This window comes from Lepisosteus platostomus, chromosome 11 (genome assembly GCF_059453375.1).
Source record: "Lepisosteus platostomus isolate fLepPlt1 chromosome 11, fLepPlt1.hap1, whole genome shotgun sequence".
Lineage (NCBI taxonomy): Eukaryota > Metazoa > Chordata > Actinopteri > Semionotiformes > Lepisosteidae > Lepisosteus > Lepisosteus platostomus.
Genome location: NC_142621.1, coordinates 45,458,032 through 45,484,588, shown reverse-complemented (window position 1 = coordinate 45,484,588; position 26,557 = coordinate 45,458,032). Strand labels below are relative to the sequence as shown.

Here is a 26,557-nt window from a genome sequence, read left to right as displayed (position 1 = left end):
CCACTGTCTCTGGCTTGGAACCTACCTTCTGTGGCTTCAGATTTTTGAAGACATTTGGAACAGTGTCTAGATGAATGTTACTGTTTACAGGTGGACCTGCTTTAATGCTGTTTGCTAAAAGAACTGCTGGAAAGGACAGTCAGAAATGCAGTTTCCCTGAGACCTCGACTGGAGAACCCTATAGTCTAAGTTAGTGCTAGTTCACCTGGCTACCAGCTTGCTTCACACTTACAGACACCAGCTGCAGCTTGGCTTACAGTCCCTAGTAAAGTGACCCCAATGGAGCCTGATGTCCAGCAGTTTCTTTACACCCTTCCTTGATGTCTTTTACTATCTATATTATTTTAGAAGAACAGGCAGAACAAGAAAATATCCCCCAGAATAACCTGGGTTAGTTTTTTATTTCTCTGAGCCTGCAGAGTACCAGCAATAAGCTGATGCACTAAATTATCAGGGCACAGTAACACTTGAATTCAACATAAATACATTTTATTTTTATAAAGCATTACAAGCAGGGTGCTGGAATGTAGTAATATTTTGCAGTAATTTCCACAAAATGCAATATTTGCATTGAAGATCCCCCATCTGCTACATGTCAATAACCAATGTGTATTTATTTATCAATGCCTCATAACTTGTTTATGAACCCTCTATTGCAAAAGTCTAAAACCTTAAAAAGGAGTCATTTAAAATAAAGAGTTACCCTGAATACCCTTTTCGGTCACCTATTTAAAAGAAGTCCAAAAGAAGTTTTTTGTTTAACTGATAATGGAAAACATATTAAAACACCAACAATTAAAGAACTGCATACAAGACCTGGCATCTCTCACTGATGGCTACAGAATCTATACAAAAAGGGTGACTTCATATTTCAACACATTCCTCTCCCAAATCACATGGACTGTGTTTATGGTTAAACAAGATACAGATGGTCTGCAGCTCTAATCTGGCGGAGCTTGGCAGCTTTTGTTTTGAGTTTTCTGCAGGAACAAGTATAATCGGTCTGGGCACCCTTCTGGAAATCAAATAGCTCTGAACAGAATCTTCTGAGCTGTCCTATGGCACGTTTGTCAGGGCAAATTGAAGCAGGAGATCTGTGCCGTCTCAAAAATCTTGTGGTTTCAGTCATTTGAGTTTTACAGTTATCAGTTAGGCTCCAGCAGAGAGGAGTTACTTCAGAAGAGGAGTGGATTTAATTCAAAGCCTGACTTGGAATGGTTTAGTTTTGAAAGTATACAGTGATATAGACCAAACAAAAAATTTACAGAGAGCAAAAAGGGCATTGTGAACTTTTTAATTTCTTTCAGACAGAAAAATCTGCAATTGTATGTTAGATCACACGAAGGCCTTTATGAATGTTTGCAAGTGTAGCAGTTAAAATTATAGCTCATAATACAAGGGGGAGTAATTGAGATGCGTTTTCAGTTGTTAAAACTTGATTTTTATCTAAGCCCAGGATAATATTTTAGAAATGTCTGTTCTTTTACATTTTCATTACTTTAAATGAAATTAATTAAAACAGTGTTTTGTTTCAGCTGGCTCTTGAAATGGTACTGTATGTCTTGAAGAAAAATAAGCACCTTTATCTACTATGCTGTTCAAAAGCAGTCAGAAACTTCAGCAGTGTTTACAAGACAATTTCCATAGGCCGATGAGAATTCTAGGAAGTGAGCAGAGTCTCATGCTTTTGGACGAGCACTGCTCTTTCCTGTGTGAACTAGCTGCTCGGCGTTCGTGGAGAGGGAGATATTGGCATCAGTCAGTTCCTGCTCACATTTTTCAGATGATGTACACCTGACTTCAAAGACAAAAGACCAATTTTATGAGCTTCTGTATGAGGGCTACAGGTTACAGCCCTTAATACAGAACCAGGCCTCATTTGTTTCACAGTGCTACATTATTTTCTAACTACAAAACAAACAAAGGAAATTATTGTGAAAATGATAGAGCAGCCACAGAGTTTGTCTGTGCTGTAACAGTTTTAACTGGCCCATTTCCTAATATAGGTGCTGCAATGCTTTGAAGTTGTTGAGTAGCGTTCGTGTTATTCATGTTTTTAAAATGTTTATGTACGTACATTAGGGTTCTGACTATTAATTCTTGTTATGCCACGATTCACAGGAGACTGTTCCATGCCTGCATGCTCTTAAAAATCCAGCCCTAACTCTGGCTGGTAAGATATATATATATAATATATATATACAGTAAAATATCTTTATATATTAAACTAAAAACAACAGTGAGAAGAAACGTTCTTTGGGAAATACCAAAGACGAATTGTTTCGTTTCAACTGAAGCAGTGGCAAAACAGCAAAATCCTTTCAAATCTATTCAGGATAATATTTTGTTTTAATTCAAGCATGATTGATTATTTTTTTTATTCAGGAGAGATGTTGGGAGATGGACAATAACTTTTAGGCTCTTACCTTTGTTTTGTAAAGTTCCCTGGAGACATTTTGCAGAAATCGCCAAAAGATTTATTTATTTTTGGAAAAATAGCGGTTTTCTACAGTGGCTGCAAATGAGGGGTGGTTATAAAAAATAATTACAATGTGTTGATAGGGCACGTTTGTGTTTTTTTCATTTGACTGAAGCTTCTCTTGAATATTTTAAAGCATTTCAACAGGTTACGTGCTTTAAAACCTCTTGCCATCTAAGAACCTTTGTGTTTTACCCAAACAAGTGAATTCCCACTGTCGGTTAAGGATAAGAAATTGTGCCAAAAACAAGTGACTTGATCCAACTGCACATTTAATGTGACTACACAAAGTCATTGAGTCTGTTCAAACTATCTGGATGGTGTAGTTCTTTCGGATAGGTGTTTCTGGATTGAGTTGTATGATTTTAAATTAACAGTAGAAGGTATTGGTATAATCAAGATACATGTTAGAAATCATTTTCTTAAAAGTTGCTAATGCACCACCACCGTCAACAGTCGCCTGGTCCTGGGGACTCCACCAGCTGGTTTTCAGCCCCACCCAGCTCTTAAACAATAATAATTAATGATAATTCCTAACAATTATACAGCACATTACTGGACACTCCACTCAAAGAGCTTTACAGGTAATGGGGACTCCCCTCCATCAGCACCAGTGTGCAGCCCCACCTGGATGATGCGATGGCAGCCACAATGCGCCAGTACGCTCCCCACACACCAGCTCTCAGGAAGGAGGAATGAATCCTTAACTGAACCTGCAATGTTCTTGGCTAGAATCTTTGCAATCTCAGAATCTCAGCTTTTCTACTCAAAAGGCTGGAGATATAAGCAATTTAATAAATGAAGTAATTAAAAGGCAGCCGGCTACATGTTTAGGAACTGTTAAAAACACTTAAAGAGCTCAACCTAAACCTGTTGTGACTGTATTACAGGTTCAACTATTTGAGTGCTCAGGTGGACCAAACACCTTCAGGGAACCCCCGACTTACAGAAAGAACGCCCTGCACTTTATTAGAAAGGAACCTCAAAGCCAGAGAGCCTGTTGTTATGGAAAACACTCCTCTGCCACAGACCTCACAGCGAAAGCTCCAACTTTTAGCAAATTGAGTGGAATCAGGCAGTTCCAACATTTGGCTTGTCATTTCAAACCCTCTCGTTGTTGGTTTTTATGGAATGTAAATCATTCTGACCTAATTCAGGCCTAATAACGTACATTGCATTTGGTTTCGCAAGCTGTGAAATATGTTCTCCCCATAAAAAGGGAGCCCAAGCTTTCATTTTGCCGACACAGCATTAACACTGCAGTTTTGCTACAAACCATTCCAACGGTTCTAAGACCCGTGAAAGTTAAGAGCACGGCACTCCGCTTTTACAATGCAGAGCAAAGGAGACCTTTTTGGTGCAAGCCCCTTCACTTGTCATCTCCCAGGTTCCTATCTCAATGTTAAGGTTTTATTTCTTCACAGGACAGGTTTTGGAAAAATGTCCCAAACCAGTCCTTCCTGATATTACAGACCTGTGGTACATCTTCATTGCTTGAACTTGCCATGGCTGCATCAGCAACTTTCATTTCTGCTTCCAGATCAATACTATATAAGTACTTCAACTCTGTGTCCTAACAGGATACAGCTCCTTTGAATCCCGGCCCCTAATCAGCAAAGTGCTCTTCTAGAGGATGACTTCTAGTAGTAATGAACTGCATTAAGGAAATGCCGAAGTAAAATCCCTCAAGATTACATTTGTAAATACACCGTTTTGTTTTGTTTGTTTTTTTTTGTATTTTTACCAAGTGCAATTTTTCAAAGAATGTATAATTTACTATACTGCATGCTCTTTGTAAACCAGTATTTATTCAATGAATATTAAAAAAGAAAAATCATTCTAAAGAAATGACCAAAGTTGACTAATGCTTGCGGCCTGCTGATTGTACAAGAATGCTTGAGTGTCTAGGCACAGATAGGCCCTATCTCTTATCACCCAGTTTTTATATGTTTCCAAGGACTACCCCATAAAGTGACAGAAAGAGACTTCTTAAGTAGCCCTCCAGAGTTACTGACAGTTTACTTGTTCTCTGCTTGGTTTTCATCCCTCAGAACAGCCACTGGCTACAAACGTGTGTTGGGGGGAACATGAGTGAATAAGAATCGCACGTGAAATTGATTGTGACTTCCATTTCAACTTGACCAAAACCTACTTGGCAAAAAAGCTATTCTTCCACCCCCCATCCGTCCCCATCTCTCGTAACTCCCCCAATTCCTTCTCCTGACTTCTTCTGGAAACACAATTTTAAAAAGAGGTCATATCTAGAGCATTAATTGGTAGTACTGTAGGCAGCTGGGCTGAATTTAAAAATTCCTGTTAGACTGGGAAAGAAGTTTTAAAATGTCTTGGGAGAAATTATTCCTTTTCACTGCAGATTTGGAATGCCTTGCTCGAATCTCCCCTCACTACTGTAACCCACAGGCAAGTCGACAGAAAAGAAGATTAATGGGTTTCCAAATCCCCAAATTCTCATTTAATCCCCTTTCTTTCTCGGTGAACGAATACTGCAGGTTTCCTTTGTTTGGCGTTGAAAAACCTTTGTTTGGCGTTGCAAAATGCTTGTATGGTATAAGCTCATTCACTGCGCTACTGTACATAAGTATACCACAGTAAAGACAATTAGGTCTTGCACTGTCTTTAAGATTCTACATTTAAACTGTAATACTACCTAATACTATGGTAACAGTCCAGACTTCAGATATCTCTGTGACCTCTCAAACTGCACTTATGAGACAGCAATGTCCTCCTCACATTCGTCTCTGGGTGGACCTGTGTCTACAGGTATTCCATTGCTTTTCTTTGCAATCCTGAATCGAAATGATGTTTTCTCAAAATGTACAAACATCTCTGTAAACTGTAAGTAAGATTAGAGAGCAATGTACTGAGATGCTTCTGTGTTAGAGGTTGCTCTGCTCCAAGCAAGAAAAAGGCTGTCTGGTAGCTAGTAGTGTATTGATCCAAGAATCACATCCAGCCATTTCTTGAAGAAGCCAGGGTATCGGCTTCAACAACACAGTTGGGTAGTTCCTTCCAAACTCCCACAACTGTCTGGGTAAAGAAGTGCCTTTCATTCTTGGTTTTAAATTCACTTCCACATTGCTGATTGACATTTTGACATTGTTCCACATAAACATTGTTGCTGTGGCCGCGTTAAAACACTTGCCAATATTCTTCCCTCTGCCAGTGAATACCAGAACAGAATTCCTCGCAGGGCAAATGCAGGAACTCAAACCACTGGCCTCTCATTAACCTAACTCAGGACACTTGCCCTTTTCTCTTTGAAGCTGTTGTCCAACTTAGGGCCGATTGCTGTGGTGTCAAAGAGGAGAAATCCATGTTTTCTTTCATGCCACCACTTAGCCTCCCTCGGGGAAAATGTCGAAAAGGAATTGGAACAAGGTCACAGGCCACTGCCACATCCCCTGTTCCAGTCAAATCTCAGCGCGGGGTTCGGGACCTCTGGTTACAGTCAAACAAGCTGTCCCAGCAGTGCCTGCCTTCACAGCGAAGTGTCAGGCTGCCTTTTACTCCTCTGTGTGAAATCCTGTGTTTGCCTTAGCAAAGCAAACCCCCCCACCTCGTTTTCGATTCCTGGTCTGATGACATTGCTCACAAAGCAAGAAAAGAATGTGTTGCAGAAGGCAGAGATGCTGACAGCATGATGGATGTAATGAGTGACGGCCTTTTGTTCACAATGAAAACACATTCTGGTGGCCTAAAATAATGTGTCAGGGATACCACGGAGTGTTCGTTCTTGTGTTGCAAATAAAACTGGTGTCCGAACTTCTTTTCCTGCTCATTTCCTCTTCTTCCTTCTCCTCCTCCGCTGTATGGCAAGTGTTTAAGTCTCAGAGGATGATGGGACAGGTATGTCACCTTCTTACAGTGTGGGGGCACAGCAGGCACATTGAAAAAATATTGCCAGCAGGCTCATGGCATGTATCATCTCGAACAGCTTTGAAAGACTGGCAGCTGTGTGCATGAAGACCCAGAAATAAGTCAGTGATCATGATATGCCAGAGGCGTCCCAGCTCATAGAGGTCTCCAAAGAAACACATTCAAAAACGTGTTTGTGGGTAACAGACAGTGTGCCCAACAGCAATAGATATCCACTATTACAAATGTGTATTCTAACTTCTCTGAAAAGGTGTATTTAAAGAGCTTTTCGATACATTCCGTGATGTTTAAATATTCTGTTTTCTTTGTGTCTACTGTATCACATATACATGTATTTTTGCCACTTTGTATAATTCAGATTAATCCTAACTGTGCTTGTGTGTGCAGGTTGTATATATAGCAATGTTAATTTTTTCTAGAACCAACATAAACAAGATAATTTATTCTCCAAAGAGAGTTCAATATAGTTCTAGATAAGTTTTTTGAACTTCTAAATGTTTTAGAGGGACATCCAGTGCCATTACAGATCAGGGCTTTTTATTCTGGAAAACCAAAACAGCTCTTAACAATTTAAAGATTAAACAAAAATTCATAAAAGCTTTACTTTAAGATGTAACATTGTTTTATAATCCAATAAACGTTTTTTACAGCCCAAGACTAGCCCTTAGAGCAGAACTGCATCTCAGAACTTATTAAAACATCATATCATATTAAGGTGATCTCAGCACATGATGAATAATGATAGAGACCCACATTGAGAAACATTAACATGCGAATTTTCATTGTAGAATGGTTTCTGAAACTCATAAAAGTTAGGAATATTTATATCCCTGTTTCTGTTTAACATCAAGCAGGCATGAAGAAGAATACTCGTATGTTTTTTTTTAATGTTACTGGTTTTGAAATATATATTCAGACAGATGTGTTGTGGGCATTGCAACTGCACAGAACATCTGAAACATTATGCTGACTTTTTATCATATTAATTGAATTATCGTAATTCTATATACAGTACTATCATATTACTCATATTTTGTTTCTGAGGAATTAACTTACCAGTAAACATTTTAGTACAGGTGTATTTTTTTTTCATTGAAATGTTTTGAACGAGAAACACTTTTATGTAAAGTTGCTTTTAAATAAGGTTTTTATTTAAAATCATTTAAACACCGCTTTAAAGTCAGAAAAGTGTCCCGAATGACTGTCAAACGATACAGGATATTTTTGGATTGTGAAAATAACTCGAAGATCCCTTCACGTCTCCCGTCACCCGAGGAAATCCTTAAAGAATCTATCTTGTATTTTCTTAGAGAAAAGCAAATATTGAGATAGGGATTTTGAATAGATTCATGTTTCTGCAATTCCTTAATAACAACTCTTAGGGGATGATGTCAGCACTGTAGAATCAGAATAGCCCGATTTATTGTGCTTTTATTTTATCTAGTGTGGTTATCCGTGTATTTAACATTTTATCCTATTGTTTCTGGATACAGCAGTTCCAGTCCTCAGAAATGACTGCCATCAATGAAATATGCAAAAGAATATTGTGACAGCACAGCCGTTCAGAAATGCTCAAGCCCAGCATGGATCATGCATGGATCGTATTATTCGCGTCTCAGTTTGCGACATGAGAGAAGACCTGGTCCCTCATGCCCACCCGTTTGATTTTTAGCTCATTTGTCCCTTTCAGGCTAAAGATTTGCAAAACATGGGATTTTTCACTAGGTCGCGACTTAGTTGGTATCTTATTGTGTTTAATCTAAATTTAAAACGTAACCACATAAAGGGGGTGTTGACCTTTATTTAATTGATATTATGGCTTAATTACTGTGCATGGACTTGCAATACTGTAGTCTTACACGACTGTTTTAATTAAGAATCTATTTTTATTTCGTTCTATTGGGCCGTCTTTTACAGCCATACGTATTTAAAACTGTTGTTAACGTTATCTACATACTGTTATTTCACACTGCACATCCTTCTGAATAATACGTAAACAGCTATATTCCTTTTATAAATGGACACTTCACATTGGTAGCCAGTGCAAATTAGGAGTATACTTGAATCAAGGCAAACCGCATCTTTTTAAACTAGATAACCGCAATACATTAAGTAAAATGGAAAATAAAAATGACTTAAGACGCATTTTCTTTTTTTTTTCACATTCAGTAGTATTTATTTCTTCACACGGAGGAGTACTGTCAGGCACCACGCAGTAATTAAACAGCAATACCCATTGAGCAAAGGCTTAGCGCTCAATTTACACGCTCATTTAGTTCAGCTTTCCCGTTCTGTCTCCAAGTGCTCGGAGGGTAGTCACTCCAATCAGATCTCCACGAGTTCTCCTAACAGTAACATGCAGATCGCAGACCCTTATCTCCGCGAGAAGATGAGCAAACGTACAGAAATGCCCCCTGCTCGTCAGACTCTCGGTGTGTGATGATTGCGACTGTCGGACTGTGTCCTTTCTTAATCCATGCAACTGCAAGGCACGAAAAGATGTAAACGCGGAGAGCGAGGAGGACAGCGCAGAGATCAAACCTGACCTTGCGTTTTCAGTTTTTGAGAATTTGAGATTGGTGTTAAGTCTTTTTTTAAAAGGTGCTGCAAAGAGGGGGGGCGCTTTCTCTTGCTGTTTGCTTGGCCCGGGTTCCTCGCTTTACTCCCTGTGACGAAAGCCGAGATAGAACCGCCGCGCTCTCACTCCCTCTCCCGATAAAGCACCTGCTCCAGCGAAAGACCAACACGCCCCGCCACCTCTCTGACCCGCTGGCGCACTGTTCCCCCGTCCCAAGCTGTGCAATCGCGCTGTCGAACAGAAGATACTCGTTCGGGATACCGCATTCCCGGCCGCCTGTATCCGTCCGTCCCCAATAATTTCCTGCGCTTTTAGTCGCGCCTGTGATGGATGGGAAGCGCTCATTCACTCGCTTCTATTTATTTATTGACAAAGTTTTTAGAATTAAAAATTGAACTTGTACTGAGATGTTCACCCAGCTTTAATGATTTAGCCAAACGTTTGTCTATTATTATTTACTATGTGTAGCTTACTGTCTCAGAGCAGTAGGAATAAAGCTAAATAGCACATTGGTCTGTTTTTTCAAGCATCCCTTATTGTTAAGAACCTAAAACTCTAAAAGGTTGTTAATGACAGCATGGTGATTGGTCCATCTACTTCCCTTGTTTTTAGGAGCTAATGGATTTGAGAATCTCATCCAACCATTTTAACATCTGAGGAGACACCTGTAAGCCAGGCGTCCATTATTTGTGATTCACACACGTTAGGCACCTTTTACCTTTTGTCAATAATGATATATACCCTACCTGTTTCAAGAACATACTGTAGCATGTGTTTGCCCATAGGCTTGCCAACTGACCCCAGACCAACAGGATACACTGAGACAGGAAGTATTTGCATTCTACTTCTGCACTGAAACACATTAACATTAACATGTAAAATAAGCAGAATTACAGTGTTTTTCTTATTATCAATCAAAGATTCCACAGATCAGAACAGGGGTTGCCAGACCCAGTACTGGGGACCTTTGAACTACAGCTGAGCTCTTCACTGACATGAATCCTTAAACGAACTAACAGGTTGCTTGAATAGACACTTTGCACATTTCGCTTCTGTTCAAAGGTCGTTTTAAGTTTCTAAAAAAATGCAATAGTCAAAAAGCAACCTCCATTGTCTTTAGGGACAGGAAACAGAGAGTCCAGATTAATCCTATACTTAGACTGGTTAAAGGTTCAGGTTTTGTGGATCACGTACCGGCAAGCGTGCACGCCCCCAGAGATGGGAACTCTTGGTTCAGGCAGTTAGAACAGCTCAGCCTCCAGTCTGACTTTTTGTGAAGTGTCTGTGCAAGACTCATAGATTTACAAAAGCTAGCCACCAAAATCTGCAAGCCGGGTGACTGCTGAAGGAAAAGGTTAGTCCAATATTCAAGCCACAGAGGCTCATGGGGTCAGAGACCATCCTGGTTTCTGCGGTGTTAAGCCAAAGGAGAGCACAAGACCCCCCCCAGTCAATCACAGAGCCAATCCCTATAACGGGGTAGGCTGGGATAACTGGGGGACAGTACTTCACGCAGGTATAACAGCAGTATCTGCAGCAAGGACTCGAACCCACAGCCCACTAGTCAGGACTCCAGAGACTTACCCCCACTACAGTATGTTGCCCCCTAATAGTGAGGCAAGGGGAATACAATTGGGAAACAGAGGGAATAAAAAATATTCATGATTCTGTTATCCCTTGTAGCGCAATGCATCGTTTTGACAGTGCCTGGTGATAATTAAGCAACAGCTTCCGTTTAGCGCACACACTTATCGCTCGACGTGCCGTCATTTAGAGATCAGGTGATCAACCGGCGCTGTCGGTGGGGTCGGGGCCACAGCGGGCTCAACCATCTCTGTTTCAGCAAGAGCAGAGCGACCAAGAAAAGGGAGCAGGTGGTGGAGATGCGCACTCCGAAGTCACTTAACCAGCACTTGCTTATTTGATTTCTAACGGGGTTTGAGTCGCAAACGCTCCAGATCATTTTTAAGTAGGCATCCAAGCACTCCTTAAAACACGTAGGCAGCAGCAAGTACAAATGCCATTAGACGCGTTTTCTTGAGTTAAGCCTACACGTGGGACTTTTCAGTATCTGATGTACCTAATACCCGGAGCTCATTAACCCTTAAATGCGATCGTCGTTTGGGTGTGATGCTGCTCTTCTTACTGTGTCATTATTTAATAAAATCGTATTATCTTTGTCAGACCCCCCCCGCATCATTAAACTCATGTGTGTGGATTTAAATCTATGAAAAAACATGATAACAAATACTTATTTAAAAAAGGATATAGTCGTCATTCTGCGGGGTTTGCAGTCCCCTTCATTACGGTGGTAAAGGGTAAAACCAGTGCCGTGGAAAAAGCGGGGGGGAACACTTCCACGCTGTAAGTGATTAGACATCTGGCTTTGTCGTGTAACGGCTCTTTCTGAAGTTGGTGTGGAGAACCACATCGGCCCTGAACAAGCTCAGTCAGTAGTCAAACAGAGAAACTCGCCGGCTTTCGTACGAATCACAACCACTGAGACGACAGTCGCGTTCACTTCAAACGCCCTACATGGGTTCGCACGGTCCCCTTTTCTGAACAATAAAACGTCTTATTAAGTGAGACTTTTTTTTAAAATCTAAGTTATTGCTTGGAATAACTGACGAATTTTCTCATTCTTTCCTGGATTAAAACTGATGTCATGGTTGCATTCTAAACGGGATATTTTACATTAAAAGCAGCTGTCTCGGTAGAGCTGTTGTTTTTACTGTGCATTAAGTGAAACAATGGTAAGTGGCTTTTTAATTACTGAAAGTTGAAACTGCATTCTTGTGTGGTTTTTGAGGACAGACTGATGAATTCCAGCATGGAGCTGATACATCATTTTTAAACAGTTTTATGTGATTTACGCTTTAATTGCTGTATAGTTAAAAAAAAACAAGACAGCAGTCTCAAAATAAGCAAAGGCTAAAACGGATCCATTAGAAATGCACATCCACATGACAATCAGCTAAACACGCTTCTGTAACAAAACCATATACTTTGCTCGATTATCACGCATTCTCTTAAAATGTAAGATTGTATGTAGCATTATGAAACAGATTGTAGTATTACATTATAAAAATTTACCGGTACTTTGATTTTTTTTCTTCTGCAGGGAGAGAGCATAGTTTATAGGGTTCGTTTAGCCTGGCGGTTAGCGCACTGCAGCAGTACGGTGTGAAATTGCAACACTCCACTGACTTCTGTTTCCAGCTGGTTAAGATTTCGCCGTGAAAATCACAGCCTGGACTGTTAATGCGCTTCAATCATGTGCATTCAGACTTCGCATCGAAAACTTTCGGCTGTCTTTCCTTAAGAAAATCATACTTTAGTTTTCAAAATAGCTTTAGAGTACACGTGCGCTTCACTTCAGTCCTGTACTGAAATCAGGTGAAATCATAGTTTTATTGATTCGCCAGTTAATTAATTGTAGGAGCACGCGTTTTGGCCGTTGGAATAATGTTACTGCTAGCTCAATACTAGTGTTCATCATTAAGTATGGATTTTTACAACAAACCTAGAAACGGAATTTGCGAAAGACTAATATAATTATCCTGTCATTTTTAATAACGAACGCTGTAGTAAAAAATGTGACTGGAAATCAAGTATTTATGATAGCACTGTGTTTACGAGACGTTATTATGTCTGCGCGTTGGGGGAAAGAAAATCTACAGTTCAGCTCTTGACTCATCAAGCTATGGTCAGGGACTTTCGGTCGCAAGGTATTTTAAGAGCAATGCATTCCTGTTTAATGTGGAAATCACCCTTTCTCTGCAGTTTGTCTCTTCCCTTTAACAAAAACTAACGAGGCCAGAAAAATATAACTTGGTATTGACATCCTCACCTTAATACAAGCCGTAAAATAAATGTCGTAAGAAAGCACTGTGTGTAAAATAATGAGCTGTTCAGTTCCTGTTCATGTTATCAACATCCGGTCAACGATATTTATTCCAAGACTCTCAGAACTCAGACGAGACGTGTTAAATACCCAGGTGAGTCGAGGGCAGGTTTACTGGCTGGGAGCCGTATGATTCCGCTATCATCACCTGGGATAAACGGTTTCTGATTATGGATGGGTATTGTCGTAATTCATTTCTCAGACAAAAATGAAAGATGTACGACCATCGCTTGAACGTGCAACCAATGAAGGCACACCTTCCTTCCAAAGATGAGTGTCAATATCAGTTCATCCCGGTTTATATAGTAAGTTAACCCTTTTAAACTTGCGAAATACTCTTAACTCGTCACATCCGCACAACCGTCGACTTTCCTTGACATCTTAAACCAATGAAAAGTTCATTCCCCCTTTTTTTCTGCTTCTCTACTGAGTGATCGGTTACCCAAAGTTTAGATTAGAGCCCTGGTTCTGTTAATTAGCCGAGGCTTACCAAAAATTTAAAAAACATGGAATTTCAATAAAAATACAGAATGCACATTCTTTCGGAAGAATCTCGCTGAAACTTGCTTTAACATGCCAAGTTATTGATTGCGATAAAGTTGATTCCCCGTCAAACAATAACATGTTAATATCCGGCGATTATGTGTTCTTTAGAAACAAGAGGGACAAAGTCGCTTTCGTTTTTTATGAAGATTTAGAGAAGCATACACATATCTTAGTTTGTGTGTATATATCACAGAGAAAGCGTTTTTAACAGATTTTCATCACTAATATTTTAATATATATAGAATTCAGGCAATGTTTCACAACACCATATCTATGGATCTGCCATTCTTTGTAGAATACAGAGGAAATAAATTGTCATTGTCAGTTGATCGATTTACACAAGGTAGGCTAATGAGACGTTAGTTTAACGGGTTTCTGTGAAAATTCTCTGCCGTTCGGGATCTAAAGCCGCTAGTTTTAGCTGATAATAAATGCTTTCCTGAATTAAAAAGCGAAGCTGCTACGCATGACAGTATTCAACAGAAAAAGGTGGTCGACAATCATTAATTATATCTTTTCATTTATCGCGTGATCATTTATTTTCACAACGACCACAGCGAGGTGACAAGATGTACTGTTAAGTTATGTGACTCAGGCTACCCATACAGCTCATTTCGAGTCCACTCTGCTGTTCAAGTGCCATGTGGCCAAGTCTGTCACTTGCTCAGCCTGTCTCTTATAGCACCGCAGATGTTTAACCGCGAAGACTGCAGCTGCCGAGCATTAAAACACCAGCGGGTGAAAACCGGCTCGGGAGCCACCAGCGGGCACACAGACCGTGGCGTGTCACACGCGGAAAGCGCTGAGCTTACCCACACACTCGTTCGCCTCCCGGGCCGTCGCGCGTTGCCAGGGCCTGTCGTAATGAAAGGGCTTGCATCTGTCGCACTCCGGCCCGGCGGTGTTGTGCTTGCACTCGCACACAAGGTTTCCGTCCCGGTCCTTCACGCACCTCGACGCATGCCCGTTGCATTTGCAGCGCCCGCCGACCTGCAGGTCCGAGACCGCGTAGAAGTACGAGTCCCTGGCCAGCTCGGAGTCGTCCTCGTTCTCGTCCCCGAACGTGTGCAGGCGGCTGAAGACCACCTTGATGTCGGTGGCCGTCACCCAGTCCTGCAGCACGGGCGAGTTGTCGAAGTCGTGAGCCGAGGGGCGGCCGTCCAAGGTGCTAAACGCGATGAGCCCCCCCGAGAGAGGGTGCATGTCGGTGTGTGAGTCCGTACATATGGCCTCTTGCTCGTTCTGCTTGGTGATGGTGGCCTTGCTGGGCTTGTTGTACATCTTCCGGCACTGGGTCGAGTAGAACTGGAAGGGCACCCAGCTCTTGCCGTAGTCCATGGACTTGTAGATGGCCATGGACTCGGGCCGCGGAGAGCAGAACTGAAGGCTCACGTAGGTGACTTCGAACTTCTTGCCCAGGGTCAGCGTCAGGGTGACATTTTGAGGGTACTGGATGTAGTTCTCCGACTGCCAGCAGGTGAGATTGTGAGGGTTGTTCAGATCGGTCAAGTAGGCGGGCGGGTGAGACTTCTTCGGGTCGGCGGCGTCGCAGATGTGGCAGTTCCTGTTCCTTTCGTCGCCCTTCTCGGTGACCACGCAGTACCGGGAGCTGGGTCTGCCGCAGGTGCTCGACACCCGCACCTCCTTGCCGAAAGCGGAGTTCACGAAATCGGGGATGCACCTCCTGGGGTTGCCGTTCTCGTCATAGCACGGGTCCGGAGGCGAGGTCTGCGCCGCGAACATGCTCATCCCGTGGCCCCCGAGCGCGCTCTCCACCATAAAGGATGCGGCCAGCAAACTGACCAGAGCCCCCCAGATCCTTAACATTGTAATCCGCGTTCTTCGGTGTCTCCAGCGGCGAAACACACGGCCGTTCCCTGGGAGAAGAAATAAATAAATAACACGCTTGACACGGGCGCACGCAAACACATTTTAAAATGATACAAACGAGGACAAGTTCTGTCAAGTTTACAAGGGGGAGCCGACCAAGCATTTGAAAGGTAAAATACAGTCGTGTCATTACTCCGCAGCCGAGCCATTGGATCCTTTCATTGCGCTGTTAAACGCTGTATTCTTTTTTTTTTAAAGTGCTTTCAAAATCAAATTTAAATCTTATTTGAAGCAACGCATGAATTAATGAAAGAGAGTTTTATCAGATCTGACGAAAAGCAACACTTTTCAAACTGTATTTACAGCCGCAACGACAATGATTCTATAGAATGTCATTGAATAAATACACATAAATTGAATCTGCTTACGAGGTAAAGAAGTTGCCACATAGGATAGTGTACCTCGAAATAACTCTTCAGCCTGGCAGAAAAGTAATAAGTGAAGCCTATGAAACGCAACGGGCTCTTTTTCTTTCTTGCTGGGATGCTACACGCTTTAGTTGTTGTTGTTGTTGTTGTTGTTGTTTTGTTTGGGTTCTCCTGTTTGTTTCCAGCAAACCTGATGCAAAACCTGTAGAAGCTCCGAGGCTATTCTCCCAGTGTCTGCCCCACTTTCTTTTCCTCGCTTTCCCTCTCTCTGTGTGTGTCTGCTACACTCACTGTCTGTGCGGAAAGTGAAGGACGAGTTCGGTTTCTGCTGTGCTTGTGGTCATCTTAAGGAGTGACACACAGCACGCGAAAGGAGCCTATAACGACATCCAGTGGTAGGTTTATCAATACGCGACACGCATTTGATTCGCTGAGCGCACGACGGAAAAAGCAGCGCCCGACTGTTGGAGATGTCGGGGTTTTTTTCTCACTTTCTTTTTTTTTTTTAAAGGTCGCAATTCTTCTACCTCCCTGAACCGGCGGGACTGTCTTTGCGCGCAGAAGAGAGCAGATGCGCGTCTGTGACTCACGGTAGCTGAATCTAACAGAACAGGAACACCGAGGACCGGCGAGAATATGTAGATCAGCGCACGCATAGAAACACCAACACCGAGGAAAGAAACGTGAAAAGCAGCTTTATTATGAAACCAAAAACATTAAGGAAATAAAAAATAGAAGTTGGTTTTGTTTCTGATTTATTTATAATGTACTGCATTTGGCTGATTTAAAGTGCACAATCTGCTCTATATTTACTTTAAAAACATGCTGTGTAAAAAGATGCTGGAAAACTATGTTTGCACGACATCCATCTGGTTTCGTACATCTTACAAGACCTGGCATATTCTTAAGTACATTAACTACCACTAGGAATAACCGTATAAATTGTGCTGGAATGAACATGTAATATCAGCCCTAGTTTTCAAATTTGTTCAGGTCCAGTTTCAATATAAATATCCGAAAAGCCAAAAAAACAAAATTATATATTGTTATTCCAAACCAATTTCACATTCATGAGAAGCAGGAGCAGATTTCTGGCATTATTACTTTCTGGAATATTTAACAGCTAACCAAATTCAAATGCTAATTTAATTGAATTTAATTTACACCATTCAACATGTTGTTAACCAGTTACTGTTATAAGGGATAGAAATCTATCATTTAAATTATATGAATGGAATATTCATTGAAACAATCAAGTTGTGAAACATTTTAAAATATATTTAAAGTTTCTGTAATTTGATGTCAAAATCAGTTACAATTAGGCTGATATTCTAAATACCAGTCACTTGAATGCAGAGCTTCTTTCCAGGTGCTCGTGATTCCAGTATCTCTGGTCTTCAATTCAGAGGAGGTCAGCAATTAAATTGAAACTTTAATTGAACCAGCAATTTGGTTAATTAGATACTCCTCATTATTTTCAGCTGCCAGAAGCTGCAGATTGAAAGTTTCTTTTAATATAGCACTACTATTTAATCATTAGCAGTTTAAGAGCAAGAAACAACACAATTAATCAATTATTAATCAAACTGTGAGCTCAATGACGGACTCAGTTCACTAACTGGAAACCCAACAGCAGTGAAAGCTGCAGACACTGGTCACTGGGAACAGGAGCGGGGAGCCTTGATTGAACTGAAATCAGGATCCAGGAAATCAGTAACCAAACGTAAAACTGGTACAAAGCACTGTTGTGCTATACATCTTCCAAAACAAAACAGTCAGCACTTTCCACCCAGAAGTGTGTAGGTTAGGAGGGCTGCTCAAAATTCTGCTCTTCTAATCCACTCCATTTAAAAGCCCTTTAGTGCAATCAGCACCTTCACTTTTATATTGATTATTATCAGTTAAGGAATGAGGAACTGGTAGATGCAAACGTGTCTAGTAGAGTGGACTGGAAGAACCACAGTGATGATTTTCCCCCCACTGTAGGGTCTGCATTTTGAAAACCTCTGATGTGTATCCGATCCTGCAATCGTGCAATGGATGAGAGTTTCCCATTCCCTTTTCTCGGGACCACAGTGTCTTCAGGTTTTCATCACAGCTGAGCTTGTACATACTCAATGGCACTGCTAATGTACAGTACTTAAGTAACATCTTTTAATCCTTTTCAGTGGCTTCCTAACTTCCAGGTCTCAAGAAATGTGTATTTCTAACGAGAACTAACCCAAAAGGTTTCAGGGCCAAAAACAGTTTAAAAGGGTTGGATTAGCAGCTAATTGGTTATCTGGTGTTTAATGAGGTAACCGAGCAGAGCTAGAATGAGATTCAGAAGGCAATGGACTTTCCAAGTGCACGGCTAGCAACTCTGGCTGCTGTCGTGTTGAAATCCCTTGCAGTTTGCCATGTTCTTCTGTACCACCATTTGGTCAAAAGCTTTTTTTTTAAATCTAAATCAATAAACCCATCCCCAATCCCTGATTCCCCCTGTTATTTATTAGGTTTTCCATTTGATTAATTTGGTATTTTCATGTCATCCTTGTTTTTCAGGAGAAAATAAAAGATTTTCCTGTTTACCAGCTCAACTGCGTATCAGGTTTCCCAGTTCTGTCTGTCTGTGTCCATACCAGTCACCCATCCGTCCATCCATTGGCTAAACTGGAGCCTAACCTGGCAAGCAACAGACGCAAGGCAGGGCACACCCTGGGTGGGATGCCAGTCCATCGCAGGCTAAGACACGCAAACACAGATACACACGCACTCACGCAAGAGCCTGTTTTTACAGAAGCCATGTCTTTGCATGTCTTTGTTACTGTAGGAGAAACCTAGAGCACCCACTGCAAACCCATGCAGAACATACACCTGGGGAGAACATACAAGCTCCACACAGACAGCACCCCGGGAATTAACCCAGGGAGGGCCCCAGCACTGCAGGGCAACAATGTAACCACTGCACCACTGTGCCAATTAGAGTTGCCTAAAAATGGGTTTAGAGTCACTTTCAATCTGCATTGTTGTGATCCAGACATAATATACTCTCAATACAAAGGGACACTTTGTTTCAATTTTCTCTTGGCAAGGTCATATAAACCTGGGGCTTTGGTGCATGAAAACCAAATTTAGTTCTTTTCCGCCTCACTGCTCGTACTTGCCCACACAATGAAAGTTTACATGGAAATCATTTCACAAAACAGTCCTGATGGCCTGAGATTTTCTGCTCAGATATATGCTGTAGTTAAGACATACAAGGTTGGAGGAGGAGAAGATGCTCCTTTCTTAATATTTTTTAATTGGATCACGGGTTTGTGACTTCTGCATTGTTCTCTGCTCTACATTAACATGACCTTGTAAAATTCTTAGAGATAGGGACTTGCTATGTAAAAGTACAATTTAAATTAAAACAAATATGTGGAAGTATTTAGCAGTGATCCATAAATCAAAATGCTCAGTCATTCTTTACTCAGAATTAGTGAAGAGAAACTGTATAAGTTTTCACTTTCTTCTTCCTGGGGTTATAACACTGAAGACAATCTGAACAGATTTGTTACTGGGCTGAAGGGATTCTTAGAGCAAGATTCTTTTTCCATTTCCAGTTAATGATTTCCAAACCTCCGTAGGAGATGGTGAACTTAAAATAGTTTAGGCTTTGGCTCACTAATCAGGTATAGAAGAAGCATTTGTGTGATGCAGGATATCTGTATCAAAGACCAATGAATAATGAAAATTTCCCTTTTAGTGTTCTAATTTTACATGTAAACCTTGGATAAAGTATATGAGTATACATTAAGCTGCTTAATGAGCTTACCAGTAGATATATTTCCACGCAATTCACAACTGACAACCCACTGAAGCCCAGCAGGTGTGAGCCTGGCCAGTTCCTGGATGAGAGACTTTCTGGGAAAGCTGACAGAAGAGGTGTTAGTGAGATGTGGTGTGTGTGTGTGTGTGTGGGGGGGGTCCTAAAACTCCAGTATAGTGATGGGGACACTAAACTGTAAAAAAAAGACATCATTCTTCGGATAAAACATAAAGCTGAGGTCCTGACTCTGTGTAGTCATTAACAATCCCAGGGCATTTCTCAAAAAGAGTAGGGGTGTAACCTGGCCAAATTTCCCCTTGGCCTTTACCCATCATGGCCTCCTAGTAATCCCCATCTCTGAACTGGCTTCATCACTCTGCTCTCCTCCCCACTGAGAGCTGGTGTGTGGGGAGAGTACTGGCGCATCATCCAGGTGGGGGTGCACACTGGTGGGCGTGGAGGGGTTCCCCATTACCCGTGAAGTGCTTGGAGTGGAGGGTCCAGAAAAGTGTCATATAAGTGTAAGAAATGATCATTTATTATTATTATTAGTAGTAGTAGTATATTGTTACATTGGCAATACATTCTTATGCTTACTACTACGTAATTGAGTAAATTTGACAGTAAAACTGAAAGTAATTACATTAAGATATATAAACACTAGTAATTATCACATTTAAAAAACTGCTGTTGATCTGAAAACAGATAACCTATTCATGTTGAAATCATACTCCATACCTTTCTAACAGCATATTTCATTGCACTCTATGGTACTGTCTCTAGTATAACCATTGGAGAATCTAGCTGGTCAAAGATAATTAACAATAAACAGTTATGACATGCCTAATAAACCACTGCATGATCAAACGTTTTAAGAGTCTGGCATGCACAGTCTGGCATCCCTATAGTTGCCCCTTAATTCCACTGCTGATGGTGCTTCTCACCTCCCCACCTGATCGACTGTGAAGCTGGACTGCGGGTGCGGAATGGCTGCTGTGTGTCTCCCAGATGGGGCTGCACTTCACTGTTGGTGAAGTGAGTCCCCTTCTTTATGTTAAGTGGTATACAAAATATATAATTTGTATACTCTGAACACTCAGATTTCTAGGCTCTCTGATCCATTCTGAGATAACGCCCCCTTTGGTTAAGTTCCCTGGCCAGAAGAAGAGACCAGTGATTTGGAAAATGAGGTACAGAGTATTACTCTGTTTTGCATTGTCCTTGCTCAAATAGCTGTAGAGGCGTCAGGGGGGGAAGAGCTGCATTTTTTCCGAGACCTTCAGATTATCCATGATGTATTCTGACACCTTCAGATATGCTGCGATCAAGGGGCAAAAAAAGGCAAGAACGCCCACATCCTCAGACCCTCTGTCCAGCCCCACCGGCATCGGTTTCCCTTCTGACGGAGGACTGCAAGAAACACGCTGCCTCTGTCGGCGTGAACGGAAACCAGCCACCTGCAGACTGACGAATGTACAGTAAGTGTAACCGCATGAGATTACTTGCAGGGCTGACTTGCAGTGTGAAAGGGCGGTTGTATTTTGCCACTGGGATGCCCTCTGACCACCTCCTCTTATTGCGCCTGTCAGTCAGTGCCAGTCCGGCTTGGCACATTCACACACGGCCCCCTTTTCAAACACAAGGATCCCAGCAGGCCAAAGTCCAGGATCGAGAACTATGCAAATGCTCTCCGTCTGAATGCCTCTGGAGTAGGCAAAATAAATGGGCTGTTGTAAATTGAATTAGAGCTTGATTAATCTGCTCCAGGCCCTGCTCCCCCAGCGGGGTGTCTTTGGCTCCGCAGCCGCTCTCCCCGCAGGGCAACTCGGTATCGGCCGCTGCCGTCTCCCCCCTCTTTTCCTCCAGCCATCTCCCTTTCCTGACACTGTCACCAAGAGGGATTTGTTAACTCTTCTCCGCGAAACAGACCCTCAGTCCTTCTCCAAATCGTTTTTACGACTCCCATTTCTTTGGGATGGGCAAAGGTCAGCACAAGAGACCCCAATTAGGACGCAAATTAGCCCAGCGAGTAAAATCACGAATCGAGCCGTCCTGTGGTCTTCTGAATTTTGACACTTTGGGGTCTTGCCCTTGGCTCGTAATGGTAAATAGCTGTTTTAATTGGTAATCGTGAGGATGTGTGGGAGTTTAGTTTAAAAAAAATCAAACGGATTACTACCGGGTTCTTGTTAAATCGTATCGCCAAAATGAAAAGGGAAAACTTCAGCTCCTGCAGTTACCTCTCAAGGCTGCGAGCGGTTTTCCTTTTTCCTGCTTTGTAACACATCAAAGCAAAGATTAAAATATACAAATTAAGGAAGTAATATTAGGAGTGATCGTTTTTTTTTCTTTACATGTATTTTATATCTTTAATATGTTAAAATGCCTTGAATTTTAAGCAGACATAAATCGGCTGTTATTTGCCATGTTCTCAAAATGTCAAAAAATATTGGTACAAATATTTGTTTAGAATTTTCAACACTGTCCACGAAGCTGGAGTTTTTTCCTAGTTAAAAGCATTTTTTGCACCGCCTATGCAAAAACACGTTTTAGTATCCTTTTGATTATAGATATGTATTCGCGCATTGAATCTCTATATATATATATTTGTGCACCACCTTGGCCAGGACAAACTTTTTGCAGATAGCAGGGTAGATTTCGTCGATAAATTGCCTCCGGACATTCCTTTCCCAACTTTCATAGACTTACATTTTTTGTTACAATGTTTGCATTTGGAATTTCAACGAAAGTAAAACAAATTGCAATCGTTCGTTGGAATGATTCGTTTATTTAACTGTTTTATGTGTTCGGAAACGTCTGATTGGTGCCTTAATGGGAGTCCTCACCCATCGCTTTAACCCGATTTCTACAATAACAGATGTTTTGCCCATCGAATGAATGTCCGGTGAAACCAATAATTAAAACAAGCAGAAGTGATGGCGCAGCCCGGCTTGTCCTGACAGACAAAAGCTGTGTGCACGCCTGAAGCTGTACTAATGTCAGCTCCTGGTGATGTGTATTCGCCAGCCTGCTTGTTTTTCTTCTGGGTGTGAAAGGGGTCTGATTTTCGCACTGTCCTGCCATCTTCAGATCTCTACAAATGGGCTGAACCGGCCTGACCTTCTGGAGAGATTATTTTGTGATAGAACAATGTTTATCCTGCCCAAACACGCAGGCTGCTCTCCCATAGCTCTGCGGGCAATAGCTTCAGAAACCGAGGGTGCAATAGTTGGCGCGATGAGGAGGAGGAGGATCATGTGAACCAGACGTTCCGCATGCAGGACGAGGACAAGTCATCCGCTTTATTTTTTAAACTTATTGTGTTGAGCCTTTGAGAGTCCGTTTCATCCATTTTCCTTCTACCGATGACGATAATGTTCATAACAAAACTATCATCATACTGTATTTCCATACTCGTTCCAGAACCTGTGTTGCAGATGTTCAGAAACGCTTCTTGTTAATACGCGGTACTCTTGTACTGACACCCGTGATCAACTGGACACGGTACTTTATCATTCTAACACACAGATCGATCAATAGGCCTAGAGCCGAAGGAACAAATATCAAACATTTGTTAAATTATGTTTTGATGACGAATTTACCCGTGTATTCTTATTTAACCGTTTAATGGAGACCAAACACTCGTATATCACAATTACAGCACAACGGGTTACAGAAGGGCAATTTCGGGAAACCGCTTAATTTTGTATCCATGTGTTGAAGAGTAAACAGCAGCAATGTTTTTTTAAGTAAAATGTCGCAGCGGTTTAGAAAAACCCTGTTGTTTTTCATTTGAAAAATTGTGTCAATACTTGAAATTAAACGCCCCGCTTGTAGCTAGGAACAATTCTGTTCCCAGTTTTCATTCGAAAAGGATACATTTCTGTTCTGTTCACTCTGTCTCAACGGGATGATACAGCACCATTATGTTTAATTTAAATCCCACCATTTACAGTAAGTTTTTTCCTGAACAAACTGGGCTCTACACTTAAACGGTTTTCCTCAATTTGTTCAGGAGTCCATAAACTTCCTCGTAAAACATTAGATTAATGAAAAACGATTTAATCATAAACTACTTTTAGAAAATAAACAGAATAAACTTACAACTGCTTTATGACTTTTCTTTTTTTTTATTAAAATTATTTTAGGAAACGTGTCGGTAATACGGAATCTGCGATAAACGCTGCTAATCGCACTGCTGATGAATTAAACTTTTGAATAAAAAAAGGTTTTATTCTGTCGGTTACGTATGATTAAACATAGCGACAAAGATTGGAATGATGATTCAACGACACTAATGGGTCTATTAATTAATTTACCAATTAATTTCCAGCGCAAGACAGGTGTTAGGTTTTGCTCGATTTTTAAAATTTTAGACACTTTTATTACATGCTTCCAAGAAAAAAGGGCGATAAAACGTCTTGTAGGACTTTGAACGGGAATAAAATTATTATTTTTCAAATTAAGGTAATTATTGATTCTGATAATTATTTTACTCTTTGTTGGAAAATACATGTAGCAAAGGGTTTACTTCCGATGGGAGTTGATCGCTGCTTTAACTTGTGAATTACACTTTCAATGTTTGTGGCATCGTGTGAAACGTTTTGGTGACATTTTAATAAATCTTTTTTAAAAAAATCAAGGTAAGAGAGGTAAAGGAATTCTAGATTTACTTGCCCCAAGAGAACTGACTTTGCACGGTGATCGTTTTGAGGAAGAAAGTGCTGTATTTCTGGCAGTGCGGTAGTAGGTTTTATGGAAATTCACGAAGACCCAAGTGAAATATTCAGGGGCGATTTATTCCCCTAGAGTGACAGTTCTTTTGAATAGTACCCGAATGGCATTTTCTTGCTTTCGGAGAGCTTTTCTTTTAGATTTTGTTCAGATTAGACTGGGGAGATGAATGCAGGCATTATCCAGTCCAGTTGCTGTTCTGAAATGCCAAATTAATTACCAAGGACTGATTCAAGGTAAAAAAAAAACTGAGAGAGCAGCCATACATAATACTTATAACATGTAATTCTATCTGTGCACAAATATATAAACATTGCCCAAATCCATATCAAACTTATTTGTTAGTCCAAATAAACACTTGCAATTCGCAAATAAATTAGAGAATTATATTTTCATTATATTTTGCATCCACGTTTGAAGGATATATCAAATGATGTCACTATCAATGGGATATGATTTAAATGTTGATAACGTAATCGTATTAGCCTTTGCAATATTTCCTCCGTTCCTTGCCTTTTCAATCGAGTACGACAGATGTTATATATTTTAACGCAGACCTTTTGAAAGCTGGCCCGGTATTAACCGTCCAATAAAACGCACGATCGGATAGTGACATAATCAACTTGCAGATCGGGAACCTCCGCGAGTCAGTGACATGCCGCCTTCACGCAGTCCCCCGAATACTTAACAGGAGAGCAAAAGCAAGAACACAATTAAAAAAAACAACAACAACAACAACAACAACCGGGCCGTATAAATCGCATGTATTCTAAACAAAGTATTGGATTTCTGCTTATAAAGTACGTTTGCCAGAATCACGTTGTTACACGGCCGCGGTTAGACGTGTTTCAAAGAATACCTCGCTGCAAAGTTTACACCGGGTAAGCATTGCCTTACCTCTCACAGAGAACGTAATTGGAGAGCCGGCCGAGGGTGTTCCGTTATATCTTTCTCACGCGCTTACAAAATGCAGCGGGGGTGTGGGGGGGTCACAGCCCCTTTAAAGACGTCTTCCTGAGACTCCTGCCCCCTTTCCCGGGAAGAGAGGTGTGTGTGCGTGCGCGCGAGCGGCCGAGTCCTCCTGGACCCGCGCGGCGCCGGAGCCCGGGACAGAGGTGAACTAGCCGCGAGAATGCTTAAGAAGTCCCCCCCCACACACACACACCCCCACCTCCTTTTTTTTGTTAGTCCTTGGGACAAAAACCCCAGCCGCGGGTGACATGAGCGCACAACCTGTCTTTAAAGCGGCGGAGACTTTAGAAGATTTCATGGTCTTCTGAGCCCCCAAAGACAAAATCAGTGAATAAATATACGCACTCCCCCCCCTCCAAAAAAAAAAAACCCTGATAACCTAAAGAATTGTGTCTGGTTTATTTTCACTGAGGGATAATCCCATTGGGAAGCAAATATCATTTTAGTGGTCTACTAGGGTAACGTGAAGTAAATGTTATTAAAACGGATTATCTGAATGGCAGTACTGAGATGGCAAAAGACCCGGCTTTTAAGCGCAACGAATAAATACACACAAAAAAAAGACATTCAGCTGGAAATACACATCACAAAGAGACGACTTTGTTTCCAGTACTTGATTCAGAAATGTGGGCTTGTCCGGGTGATTATGGCGCAAACCGCATGAAATGGTCCGACTTGAGTTTGGAGTTCAGTGCCCGATGCGGTTAAAAAAAAAAAGCGAAGCCCGTCTTTTGTGCGCGGAAAAAGTCCTCACATGATGACTTTTGAGCAGATTGTAGCTCGGATGACACTATCGCACCGCTACCAGGCTCGCGGTGGAAGTTGCCTTTCAGTTTCAGCGCAACACTGTTCGGGCAGGGGGGCGAGGAGGTCATGATCGTCCCGCTAGAAAGAGACAATCAAATCTTCTACAGGAGCGGAGAAAGAGTTAATCCCGCGAATTCGGTCATGAATATTTATATGACTAGTCACTTCGTCGTGTCGCTCAGTGCGTTAAACCCGCCTCAGAATAAGGCTCGTAGAGGTGGAGTCACTCAATTAGCGGAAGCGTTTATATGCAGTCTCCCAGCTGGAGTGGAAAATGGCATTATTCTTGTTATCAGTCTAATTCATTCATTAATAAATTATTCAGCATATGATTTAAAGTTAGTTAGGTTAAGTCATAGTTTAAGTTTTTAACGCGCTCTCGTAGTCCCGTGTAAAAAGATGTTACTGAAGCCAGACTTGCGATGTGCGACTGTATACGGTCTAACTATCAGGTCTATCCCGGATTCCCAAGTGCGAACGAAACTTTCTCTCCAGCCTGAGGCAGAGCGACAGGAGTGGCTCTCGAGTCTGTTTCAGGCCTCGATTTCTAGATCCAGAAGTCACCAAGGACGCGTCGCTTGCGGATCAG

General features: G+C 41.5%; 1 protein-coding gene across 2 annotated transcripts in view; it reads right to left on the bottom strand.

Moving 5' to 3' along the window:
* The window catches only part of ntn1a (netrin 1a), an 84,556-nt gene extending 59,270 nt beyond the window's left edge, over nt 1–25,286 (bottom strand). Inside the window, exons 1-2 of one of the 2 annotated variants that reach the window (XM_088600009.1) lie at nt 25,087–25,286; nt 14,217–15,281 (exon numbers count right to left, since the gene is read on the bottom strand). In XM_088600009.1, coding sequence (XP_088456135.1) covers nt 14,217–15,231 — 1,015 coding nt within the window. In that variant the 5' untranslated portion in view covers nt 15,232–15,281; nt 25,087–25,286. Of the gene's footprint in view, nt 1–14,216; nt 15,282–25,086 lie in introns of those variants that run through there. The other variant, XM_088600010.1, reaches the window with a different exon arrangement.
* Nucleotides 25,287–26,557: the final 1,271 nt, after the last annotated feature.